Source organism: Carcharodon carcharias, chromosome 14 (assembly GCF_017639515.1).
Source record: "Carcharodon carcharias isolate sCarCar2 chromosome 14, sCarCar2.pri, whole genome shotgun sequence".
Taxonomy (NCBI): domain Eukaryota; kingdom Metazoa; phylum Chordata; class Chondrichthyes; order Lamniformes; family Lamnidae; genus Carcharodon; species Carcharodon carcharias.
This window is the reverse complement of record NC_054480.1, coordinates 78402159-78414817: the sequence shown is the minus strand read 5'-3', so window position 1 is coordinate 78414817 and position 12659 is coordinate 78402159. Positions and strand designations below refer to the sequence as shown.

General features: G+C 43.1%; 1 protein-coding gene across 3 annotated transcripts in view; it reads left to right on the top strand.

Annotated features, from left to right (window-relative positions):
• The window catches only part of tfap2c (transcription factor AP-2 gamma (activating enhancer binding protein 2 gamma)), an 87096-nt gene that overhangs the window by 47281 nt on the left and 27156 nt on the right, over nt 1–12659 (top strand). For all 3 annotated transcript variants that reach the window (XM_041205375.1, XM_041205377.1, XM_041205376.1), the window contains exon 4: nt 4967–5192. In XM_041205375.1, the coding sequence (XP_041061309.1) occupies nt 4967–5192 (226 nt within the window). The remainder of the gene's footprint in view (nt 1–4966; nt 5193–12659) is intronic.

The following is a 12659-nucleotide window of genomic DNA, read 5'->3' as shown; positions in this document are numbered from 1 at the left end:
ATCACACGGCTAGGAGACAAGTCCAGGACTTTCCCAATCTATAGGGCTCAGGGCTTCACTCAGTGCTCATGCACATGGCGATTTTCAATTGAGAACTCTTGGTTTTGAGAGTTATTGAAGTTATTTAAAGTATGCAGCCTGTGTATAATTTCAGCCACCTTAGGCAACATTACTGTTACAGAGTTATACATTGATGTTACACAGCGTCTAGACCACCTAGACTAGTTTAGTGGTTTTTCCACCTGTCCATTACAGTTTTACTTGATCATTAGTCTGGTTCTGGTGGTCAAATTGGCCAGGCCAGAAGCCTCATCCTCAATGTGTTCAAATATCATTCACAGACTTCTGCTGCTCAGCCATTGTCAACATCATTTTCAGGACGGGGTAAAGGAGAAAAGCAAAATACTGCAGATGCTGGAAATCTGAACTAAAAAACAGAAAATGCTAGAAAACCTGAGCAGGTCCAGCAGCATCTGTGGAGAGAGGAACGGTTAACATGTGGGGAGAATTTTACGTGGATGGGCCAATTAAGGCCCGCCCTGTGTGACACATGCCTCGTAGCGCTCAGCGCTACCTGTGTGGGCTGGGGGAGGAGGGAGAGTTGGGGCCTGTGCTCTTTTGCGCATGTGCGCAACAGAGTGTAGAAACCTCCCTGAGGCACAGAGCTGGGACATGCTTATCAAATGTTTAAAAAATATTTATTAATTTAATAAACCGTTCATGAAATCTCATCCCGCCCGTGGATGAAGTTTCATGAAAACTGTGAAGGCCGCCTGCGCTCTTCACCTGCTCCCTGCCAACCTTAAGGTTGGACAGGCAGCCCTGTCAAATCACTTAATTAGTTTATTAATGGCCTTTGACAGTTCGGTTGCATGCCCGCTTAATGAAAGATGGGAATGACGCGCGGTGACGCTGGGATGCATGCCCGATGTCACTGCGTGTCATTTTATGTGTTGGCGTGCGGGGGCGAACAGAAAATCCTGGTTCATATCTCTTATTGGGTTATTGGGCACCAGTCAATGATATGGAACATGGGTTTTATTTATCCACAAGGATATTTGTGTCATCATGAAGTCTTCATGTTTAGCTGTGGCTCATGGATACCTCTCTCACTTCTGAGTCAGAGGTTCAAATCTTACTGCAGAGATCTGAACTCATAAACTAGATTGACGCTCTGCAATATTGAGAGAGAGCTAGACAGTTAATGGTGCCAAGTTTTGTTAAGGTGTTAAACTGAGACCCAGCTTACTTGAGTGGATATAAAATATCCGGTAGCACTTTAAAGGAAGAGTAGGGGAGTTCTCCCCGGCATTGGGGCTGATGCCTATCTTGTCTATCTATCTAATTTGCTATCTATCTTACTGTTTGTGAGACCGTGCTGTGCATACAGTGGCTGCTGCATTACAACAGAAACAGCACTTCAGAAGAAATTCTTTGATAATGAAATGTTTTGGGGCCTCCTGAGGTTGTGAAATGTGTTATATAAATGTAAATATTTCCTGGTTTGCCATTTTTAATGGTACCAGATTGGTTCCTTGTAACACAATTTGCAGAGTATAAAATGATTACAGACTAGTCTTCATGTTTAGCTGTGGCTCATGGATACCTCTCTTACCTCTGAGTCAGAGGTTCAAATCTGAGGTTCAAGTCAGAGCTAAGCTGTGAGTAGAATGATAAAGGAACTATTTTAGATAACTGCCTGAGATTAATATTGATGTGCATAAGTATGTATAGATGGTCGACATCTATTACCTTTGTTTTTAAATCTCCTTATTGTTAATATTTGATTTCCTTGTGTCCCACACCATTGGCAAATGTATAGTAAAGCTCTAGTGATATAAGACCATTTGGTGCCTATTGAGCAAGGTATACAAGCTGGCAGTGAGGGACAAAATTAAAATAATTTAGAATATTCGCTATGAAACCACCAGTAAATCACAGGAAATTGTGTCAGCTGCATCAGCTCCTCCCTAGAAGTTTTGAAGGCACTGGTAGGTTGATGTGCAGAGCTCCACGGAGTCAAGACTGAGCCACAGAGTACTCGGTCCTGACTGGGGAGTTGAATCTGGGACCTTCGGAGTTTTTCCATGTGTGGCTCAACTAAATAAAAAATAACCCAGTTGTCAACTTACATAAATTACCCAACAACAAGGGGCAAGTTCAACTGGTGGCCAAGCTGGGATTCAATCATTGCCCTTCTGATTGGAAGTCCAGTATCTGTCATGCTGGGGACAAATAGGATTTGAAAGGCCTCTTACAAGACATGAAAGCCTTGTATCTAACAAACCCTTGGATATATGGTTTACTGTGTGCACCTGTATGTTAAACTATGTAGCATTGCAAAGGAGGCCATTTGGTCCAGTTGGTGTTTAGATTTTACACAAGCCCACTCCTACTCTTCCTCTGTCCCTACTCCCGTCCTCTTTATGTATACTGTACATCCCCTTAAACTCATCAGTACTCTGCTTCAGCCACTCCATGTGGCAGCGAGTTCCACATTCTCACCATTGTCAGTGTAAAGATCCTAAATCCTATATTTGATCTGTAAGTGCCTATTGTATAGTCATGTTCACCTGTTCTGGACTCTCGTGCTGTGTGTTTTTATAATGATATAAAAAGCAACAATTGCTCATAAGGGATTGGCTAAACACATTGTGGGTTCACCTATTAATTCTAGGCACATGTGAACAGGTATACATGGATAGAAAGCTTGAAGGATATCAGAGCTGCTCATAAGTTGGGAACAATTTCTCCACATTCCTCCCTACTGAACTCCTTTATAAGGTTAAATACTGATCAAGTTTCCTTCTTTGTCTCTTTTCCTGAGAAAAGAGAGTCAACCTGCTCAGCCTTTCCTGATTGTGACATCCTCTCATTTTACTTACATCTTTGTAAATCCCTCCTGCACTTTCTCCACTTCTTCAATACCCTTTTCATAGTATCAAGACCAGAAATGAAAAGAATACTTCAGGTCAAGGTCAAAGGAACAGCTTCATGCCCCTTTTTAGTGGATATCATGATATTGTCTTTAATTGACCACAGAATACTGCTGGGACTTTGAAAGGGGCACAATTTTTATTAAACGCAACTGGACAAGTATCTCCCATTCATGTCTAAGAACTGTTATAGCACGAATCACACTGAGACACACAGCTATTTCACGTTTGTTAGTGTGAATAGTACACCTTTCTGACCTGTCTTGTGTGGTTGGTAGCCCATCCCTCTCTCAGCTGGAAATTTGCGTAAACTTGTATAATTGGGAAGGTGTGTAATGGAGAAAGTGCGCTCACAATGCATTTGTTGTCGACAAGGCATTATATTTGATATATCAGTTCTATTCTCCAGAGTGGCACTCCAGTGCAGTACTGAAGGAGTGCTGCATTTCCAGAGGTGGCTTCCTCCATGTATAATGTTAGGCCATGTTTGCCTGGTTAGGTGGATGTTAAAGATTTAGAATGATTTGAAGAAGAACAGGGAGCTCTCCTGTATTCTTGGTGAACATTCCTCCTTCTGCCAAGACAGTCTGTGAGGAATGGTGGATACTCTTCAGTTGTGGGGGGTATTAAAATGTCTGCTTTAACCATACATACTCGATTCAGTTCCTCTGTGCCAGGGTAGTAAAAGACTACAAAAATTCTCAAGAACAGAAAATATCCGTTAGACCTGAGGTATCTATAATTTCACCTTTGTGACTCACTTCATAGCATCCAGAAATGTTTTCTCTCTCCTGCCAGATAGGAACACACTGATTTTTATCAATGTGGGTTGGCTTAAGGTTAACATTTGGACATCTGTGATTGCTGAAACCCTCAGTCATGTCTTTGTAACATCAAGGCTGGACTATCTAGCACCTCCAGCCAGCCTCCTATCTCCCACCCTTCATAAACTTAAGCAGATTAAAAACTCTGCTACCCATACCCTAACTCGCACTTAGTCCTGTTCATCTATCATCTCTGTGCTCACTGACTTACTTTGGCCCTGGTCAAGCAATGTTTCAATTTTAGAATTCTCATCTTTGTTTTCAAACCCCAGTGGCTTCGTCCTTCTCTATCTTTGTGACCTCCTCCAGCCCCACCACCCTCTCAAATCCTTCAAGTCTGGCCTTTTGCACATTGCCAGGTTTAATCGCTCCACCATTGAAGGGAATGCTATTAGCTATCAAAGCTCTGGAATTCCTTCTCTAAGTCTCTCCATATTTTCATTCTTCATCGCTGCTCTAAATCTCTGGCCAAGTGTGATCATCTACCTGTAATGTTTCCTTATGTGGCTCAGTCTCAAATTTCCTTCGATAATGCTCCTGTGACATGCCTTGAGACATTCTACCACGTTAAAGATCCTTTATAAATAGAGGCTGTTGTTGTTCATGCAATTTTTCACATTTAATTGTGAATGGAGAAATTGCAAAGATTGACAGTGTCCTTGTAGTGAGTTGGTGGCAGATGCTGACTTGTCCCTTAATGGATTTGGCTCTGCTTGTTTGGGTGCTGCTGTTGGGTTCCAGCTTTAGAGAGGCTTAGAAGTCTGGGCATTCAGTTTTATAATAAGAACCATAATTCCTGAGCTTTAGTTTCTGACTTAGAACTTTTGCATCAGCCAGCCTGCCTAAAGCTGGAGTCTTTCTGTAGTTGAACTTGCACTGGTATAATTCCATATTTTCAACTCAATTGAATTCCATGATACCTGTAACACAGCATAGTGGATGTGCTTTTGAATTGGTATGCCTTGCATACTTAATTCAAACTCCTTCCCTATCTTCCCTTAACGAATGCACACTCTCAGTTTCCTGTAAGCAAACATATTTGGCAAACATGCTGAAAATGCTTAGCTCCCATCTGTTTACAATATGGGGCTCAAGGACATAAAGCTGCCCACTCTCTGGCTGTCACAGACCTAAGTGCAGCCAGAGTTATCATCTGTGCCTTTTCGTTAATCTACCAACTAACCTACATTGTTTTTCCTTTCCAAGGGCCAATATCAATGTCCAAAAGTACAGCATTGTCTGCACTGTCCTACCAGAAGGACAATTTGACCGGGGGAGTTACCAATCCCAGTGAAGTCTTTTGTTCAGTTCCTGGTCGGCTCTCGCTCCTGAGTTCCACATCCAAGTACAAGGTGACGGTGGCAGAAGTCCAGAGGCGCTTGTCTCCACCTGAGTGTCTGAATGCATCCCTTCTTGGGGGAGTTCTACGGAGGTGAGTGAAGAAACTTCAGAAAGAAGTTGGCTGTTAATTATTTTTCGGGAACAAGGGAGAAGGATGCTTTATAATCATGTGCTTTAAGATTGAGAGCTGCAATAATAGAACTGAGTAAATATGTAAATATCGATAGTGCTCCAATATCTCTTAAGTAAATTACTTTTGGAATGCATTCAAAGAGCTGCTTTGGCTGGTGTTTAATAGCTGTTTTATAAAGAGGAAAGCAAGACCTTGCATTTATAAAACACCTTTTATGACCTTAGGAAGTCCCAAACCACTTTACAGCCAATTAAGTATTTTTAAAGTGTAGTCACTGTTGTAATGTCGGAAACATGGCAGACAACTAGGCCACAGCAAACTCCCACAAACAGCAGTGTAATAAATGACTAGATAACTAGTTTTACTATATAAAAACAAAAAATGCTGGAAATACTCTGCAGACCAGGCAATGTTAAAGGAAGGAGAAACAGAGTTAAAGGGTGGGATCTTATTGAGGCATTAGCAGTCTCACCTGCTGCCTGGAGAGCCAGTGAGAGACCTGCACTGCCTCTTTTCGGGAAGGCCTGCTGAACCACATACCAATCAGGCAGTGGTGAGGTCAGCGAAGGACCTTCCCCTGGAATCAAGACCCTAGGGGCAGAAGCCTTGCCTACTGAGAGCTGCTGGCCAGTCAGAGGCTGGCAGCTCTTGTGCTCAGCAGTGTCACAGGGGAGGTCATGGTTGCTGCTGGAAAACACCTACTGGAGTCCCAGGATCGTGCAGCGACTCAAGCCACAGGGAAGTAATGTGGGGTGGGAAGAGGGGTTTCGCAGGTTAAGAAGGAAGCAAGGGTGTTAGCAGCAGGGGGTGGGTCCCAACGCCCCCCCACCCACCCTTCCCAATGTTGAGTCAATCAGGCACTTTGATTGAGGAAGCCCCCTCGGAGGTGACATGGTTTTAGTGCCGTGCATTTCGCATGGTGACGGACACCCCCCCACCGCCACTGGGAGGCTGCAGGATGAGGCCCTTATTAATGGTCATTAATTGGCCACTTAAGAGCCTCAATTGGTGGCAGGAGGAAAGATTGACCATGGACCTTCCCACCCAGAACTTAATTCTGGCAGACGGAGGAAGGGGGTGGGGTTCCGGTATACCACCATCCCACCTAATGACATGCCCTTCCCATCTCCAAACTTGCACCCAGTGAGATTCCACCCATTCAGGTTGATGATCTTTTGTCAGAACTCGAAGAAGTTAGAGATGTAACAGATTTTAAACAAGTGCAGAGGGTGGGGGTTGCGGTGGTGGGGTGCGGTGGAACGAGCAGAATGGTCTGGAGTGATTAAATGGCAGAAGGGATGATGGTGCAAAGCAAAAGAAGATGGAAATGCGACAAGGAAAGAATGTGTCGAGAGGAGGTGTAAATGGGAAAAACAGAATCATTTTCATGTCTGGAATATGCGGCCAGAAATTATGATCTGAATTCAATGCTGAGTCCAGAAGGCTGTAAAATGGCTGGTGCTGCTCCACAAGCTTACATTTCATTCAGACAGTGTAGGAGGCTGAGAACAGGGACGTCAAAGTGGGAGTGTATGGAGAATAAAAATGACACGTAACCAGAAGATCAGGGTCATGTTTATTGTATCACACAGACTGAATGGATGTCTTCCACAAAACTGTCAGCCAATCTGTGTTTGGGCTTCCCAATGTGGAGAGCACATTGTGAACAGAGAATAAAGCATACTAAATTGAAAAAAGCAGTAGTAAATCACTGCTTCAGAAGGAGTGTTTGGAGTGGAAAGGACAAAAGTAATAGACCAGATGATGCATTTCTTGGACTTCGCCAGGATGTTGACTGGGTACGGGAGTGAGTGTTGGGGATATTGAGGAGTGGACCAGGGTGTCATGGAAGGAATGGTCCATTTGGAATGATGAAAGGGGAGGGAATGGGGAAAATATCTTTGTGACGGCATCATGTTGAAGATGGTGGAAATGGTGGTGGATGATCTGCTGAATGAGGAGGATGGTGGGGTGGAAAGTGAGGACAAGGGGAACTCTATTGTGCTCTGGCAAGGCGGGAGGGGGAAGGAAGGCATGAAAGCAGGAGTGCAAGCATTGGAACAGATGTGGTTGAGGACCCTGTCAACCACAATGAAGGGGAATCTTCAGATAAGGAAGCTGTGATATGGAAATTGGCATTGTCAGAACATATGTGATGGAGAAACTGGAAAGCTTTTGCAATCTGTTTCAGTGATTTTTGGTTGAGGGATAAATATTGGTTAGAACTCCCATGCTCCCCTTTGAATAGTGCATGGGGTAGTTTGCATCCATCTGAAAGAAAGCACCTTTGGCAGCGCAGCATTCTGTTAGTCTTGTACTGATGTGAGAGGCTGGATCATAGGCTGAACTCTCTGACATGATGCTTGAACAAAGAATCTTTGACAATGCAAACCACTGGGCCATGCCTGACGCCTCAATATAATTAAATACTGTAGCCAAACAGCATCAGCAATATCATCAAGGAAAGCTTAGTTTTGGTGATGCTTGTTAAGGGAAAGATATTGACCAGGAGACCTTTCTGCTCTTCTTTCAATTTAATACCTTGTCCAATCTTTAGTATTGCAGCACTCCCTTAGTATCGTCAACCAATGGTTGGCACTGACCCATGGTTGCTTTCAACTGAGCCAAGATAATGCAGTTAAAAACAAGCCACACATTGCCAGTTCTGGTGCAGGGTTACCTGTTTTAAATGTGGGTTGGGAAGGTGTGCAGCAAATGATGACACCTGAGGATTTGGGAACAGCCCAGTGTGTAGCTATGGTGCGGCTGAGAACTTCACACATCGAATTTCCTGTTACTTTACCAGGAACATCTTCCAGATCCCACAATGCTAATCTAAGATAACTAAGGGCCTAAAGCTTGTATGATGTCTACCAATGTTCCTTGGCATCTTGAACATTTTAGACCATCTTCCTTCTGGCAAGTTGTTATGGAACCTTGGTTAGACCACATTTAAAGTACTCTGCACAGTTCTGGTCTCTAAAATATGAGAAGCATGTAGAGGCACTAGAGAAAATGAAGAAAAAAAGATTTGCAAGGATGATTCCAAAACTGAGAAGTTAAAACTGTCAGGAAAGACTGAAAGGCTGGGACACTTTTCTCTAAGAAAGGGAAGACTGTGGGTGGCCTATTAAAGATCTTTAAAATTATTAAGGGTTCAAGTCTGAGTTTTGTGGCAATATTTAAGTTTACATACATGTTGGAGTCTGGAACTATGAATAGTGATGGTAGAGGCTCCAATTTTCACATGGCCAACTAGGAATCTCTCCCCACCTGTCATTGGCATGTGTTGGAGGGATTTGCAGTTTGATACCTGTTTGACTGTGTTATGAATGTACCTTTCTTGGCTGTCAAGTCCTGAGGTGGGAATCAAATTCAGAGCTTTTAGTCTAGAAGCAGGAACATTACCCAGTGCATGACAAGACCTCCACAATTTTCATTGTAGTGAAGTGTAAATCTTAAAATTTTCACAATAACACACAAAGTCATATTGGATATTTTGGTGGTGAAATTGAACTGTACTAATTGAATCAGCAGTTTGTTTTACACTCTGCCCAATTCCTCTCTTCTTTCTGTTACGGAAGAGAAGAGAAGGCTCAGTGTAAATTTGCTCTGGGGCTGGCAAGACACAATGAGCCTGTTTCATGTTACTGCTACAACTCAATTTCACTCCCCGTGTTTGTAACTGCACAGCTCCAAATAAACCCTTATATAGACTCTCATTTAAGGCTGAGGGCTCAGATGTCGTCCTCCTTAGGCAAGGATTTTTAGGATGGTGACGTTTCCCTTCCTGTCATGCAAAGAGTGGCAGAGAACACATCCCCACCATTACTGCCTGCCCCGCAGCCATTTAACACTCCAACAAGTGTTAATTGGCTGGAGACGGGACTTTCGACCCAAGTCAGGTGGAAGTCCCATGTCAGAGACCTGCTGGACAATCTGATTGGCTAACTGTCTAGTCCCTGCAGCGGACAGGAATGGAACTGCTTGTAGTCCCTGGAGTCTAAATGCTGGGAGTCCAGGACAAGGAGGTGTGGGGGTCTCCGGATGGGGAGCGGAGGTGAGGCCCAGAGGGTTGGGCAGAGGGAGAGGTGGTGCTGTTGGTTGAGAGACTGGGAGAGGGAGGTAGGAACTGCGGGGGCTGGACCTTCTGGGTAGGGGGAGTGCCCAATGTTAAAGGGAAATTGTTGATGGCATTGCCCTCTTCCCACCCAAGGCCTGAACACGGTTCATTTTTGGGCTCCCCCCCACCCTGAACTCCTCCCGCCAGCCTGAAAATTGAGATTGGGTGGGAAATGGCCCTTAAGTGGTCAATAATTGGCCATTTAAAGGCTTCAAATGAGGCAAAGGTGGTATAGGCCTCATCTGTCCAAGCGTAAAATTGCAGAGCGGTCGGGATGGGTGGGAGCTGGTGGGAAGGCTGTCCGAGAAATTTTAAGGTCCCCCACTGCCCACAGACCCACCTGCGGGAGAATGTAACATTTTACCCTTAGAAACAGTTTTAAAAAGAACTAGATATGTAGACATTGGCTTTGGTATTCCCAAAGAATAGAAAATTTCTGCTCATCCAGTATTGGGTGTTAGACAAGTTAGTGTATTAGTGTAACAAATTACAGATGGTGGAGAGGTCAATTATGGATGCATTGGCTGGACTTCAAGGGGTAAATGATCTGACCTTAGGTCCACACTGCAGCTGTCCCTCAGCTTCATGTCTTCTGTAGGAGCCAAACATGGTCTGCCTCACCCTATTTATGCTGCTAACTCTTAACATGATCTGTCGAGCTTTTTAAATAGATTGATTTTGACAAAAGCTTAAAATTTTCCAGCCACTGATTGTGCCGGGTCATTCACTACAAACTGTTCAGCATCGATAGGGAAAATTTCCTTGGGTAACCAACGGTCACTAATCCATTGTCCAAACTGTGAAAGAGACGCTTAAATATGGAAGGTGCTGTATAAATGCTGAAATAGCATTGTGCTCAATCAAAATAAAGCAGATCAGGACAAATCATTCATTGTAGTCACAGGTTCAAATCCCAGAGAGACACAAGATGGAAATGTCAGAAGAGAGAATTATTTTCAGAATTGTGAAATGAGTTACCAGGAAAGATTGGTAAACCACACTGGATAAGTGCTTTTGAATAGCAATTAAATGCTGGCAGGTAAGGCTGAAGTATATGAAAAGGCGAATGGGTGGGGTTGATTAATTTAAAGGACGAGCCTTGTCCTGCTGTTGGAATTCCTGTGTTCTTATTCATTACCGGTGGGGGACTTCTGTTTAAAGGGAGCATTATGCTCATGAAGCTTGTGTGGTATTTACAAAATTGATAGAGCAAGCAGAAAATATAAATTTAATTACTGTTTAATCTCTTGACATTTTGGGGAATTTACTGTTTGAAGTTCCATGAATTCTGAGCCAGAAAAAGTTCTTGGCTGATTGAGAAAGTCGCGAGGAAGAATCTGAGATAACAGGACAGGTAAGACGACACTGTGGAGAAATTGGATACAAGACAGAAGTAGGTTAGACCCTGGCTGGTGTCTGGTATTGTGTTGGGTTTCTTCTCACCTGCTTTGCAAGTAAATTTTAGAAAATGGATATTTGTTGGTGAAGGCAGAAGGTACAGCATGAGTACTTTGCGTCAGTGTTTTCCAAAGAAGAGAACTTTGCCAAAACCACAGTGAATAAGGAGGTTATCAGGATTTTGGATGAAATAAAATAGATAAAGAGCGGGCACTGGAAAGGTAGCAGTGGCAGTACTTAAACTGTATAAGTCACCTGGCCCAGATGGAATGCACCTTTGGTTGCTGAGAGAATGGTAGAAATTGTGGAGATGCTGTCCACAATTTTCCAATCCTCCTTAGATATGGCGGGAGGCCACATGGTGCCAGAGGACTGGAAGATTGCAAATATTACACCCTTGTTAAAAAAAGTGGAGAAGGATAAAGCTGACAATTAGAGGCCAGTAAGTTTAATGGCAGTGGTGAGGAAGCTATTAGATACAGTAATCTAACAGAAAATTAAAGCAATTGGACAAACACAGACTAATAAAGGAGCGTTAGCACAGATTTGTAATGGAGAAATCATGTTTGACTTTTGCTGAGGTAACAGAGGGAGGATGAGGGCAGTGTGGCTTATATTGTGCTTCGACTTTTGAAAAAGCATTTGATAAAGTTTCATATTTGGTTTGTTAGCAGAATTAAAGCCTAAGGGATAAAAGGGACAGTAGCAGCATGGATACAAAATTGGTGAGGGGGTGGAAAGCAGAGAGTTCTAGTGAATGGCTGAATATAGAGGATTTCGCTAAGGTTTGGTGTTGGGAGCACTGCTGTTTTGGATATACGTTAATAGCTTGGACTTGGGGGTACAGGACACAATTTTCAAGTTTGCCAGTGACTCAAAACTGAGAAATGTAGTAAACAGTGATGAAGATAGTGACTTCAGGAGAACAAAGGCAGGCTGGAATGGGCAGACACTTGGCAGGTGGAACTCGACACAGAAGAGTGTGAGGTGATACATTTTGAGCATATGCTGTATATTACAATTATAAAGAAGAGATACAAGAAGAAGGAGACCTGGGTTGTGGGGCGGAGGTGGGGGGGGGGTGCGGTTTGCGGTGGTGGTATATGTACATATATCTGAAGGTAGCATAACAGCTTAATAAAGCAGTGAATTAAGTATGTGAGATACTGGGCTTTAAAAATAGAGGTATATAGTACAAAATAGAGGTATATGTAGAGATATCTGGAGGTATATAATACAAAAACTAGAAAGCTATGCTAAAACACTTGTTTGGCCCCAGCTGCAGCATAGACCCTAGTTCGGGGCACACACTTTAAAGAAGGATGTGGAGGCTTTAGAGTGTGTATAGAAGGGATTTATTAGGATGGCTTCAGGGATGAAGGATTACAGTTACATGAATAGACTGGTTATTATTCTTGGAGCAGAGAAAGTTGTGAAGATTTGATAGAGGTGTTTAAAATCATGAGTCTTTTCGATAAGAGAAAATAAAGAGAAACTGTTTCCAGTGGCTGAAGGGTTGATAATAAGATGACAGATTTGAGTTGATTAACAAAAGAACCAGAGGCGACATGAGGAAACATTTTGTTATGGAACGAGTTGTTAAGATTTGCAGTACAGTGCTTGACTGGGTGCTGAATACAGATTCAGTCATAACCTTCAACAAGGAATTGGATATATACTGGAAGGAGAAAATTTTGGGGGGAATATGGGGAAAGAGCAAGGAGTGGGACTAACTTGAGTTGTTTTTGAAAGAGCCAACATGGATTCAATGGGCTCCATGTGCTCCTTCCGTGCTTCACAATTCTATGGTTCTATGGAAATGGGATCTCTGTCCAAAACTTACTCCCCTTATTAATATTTTGAGTCATAATGACTGGAACTTTTGCACTAAAATAGTTAATAGT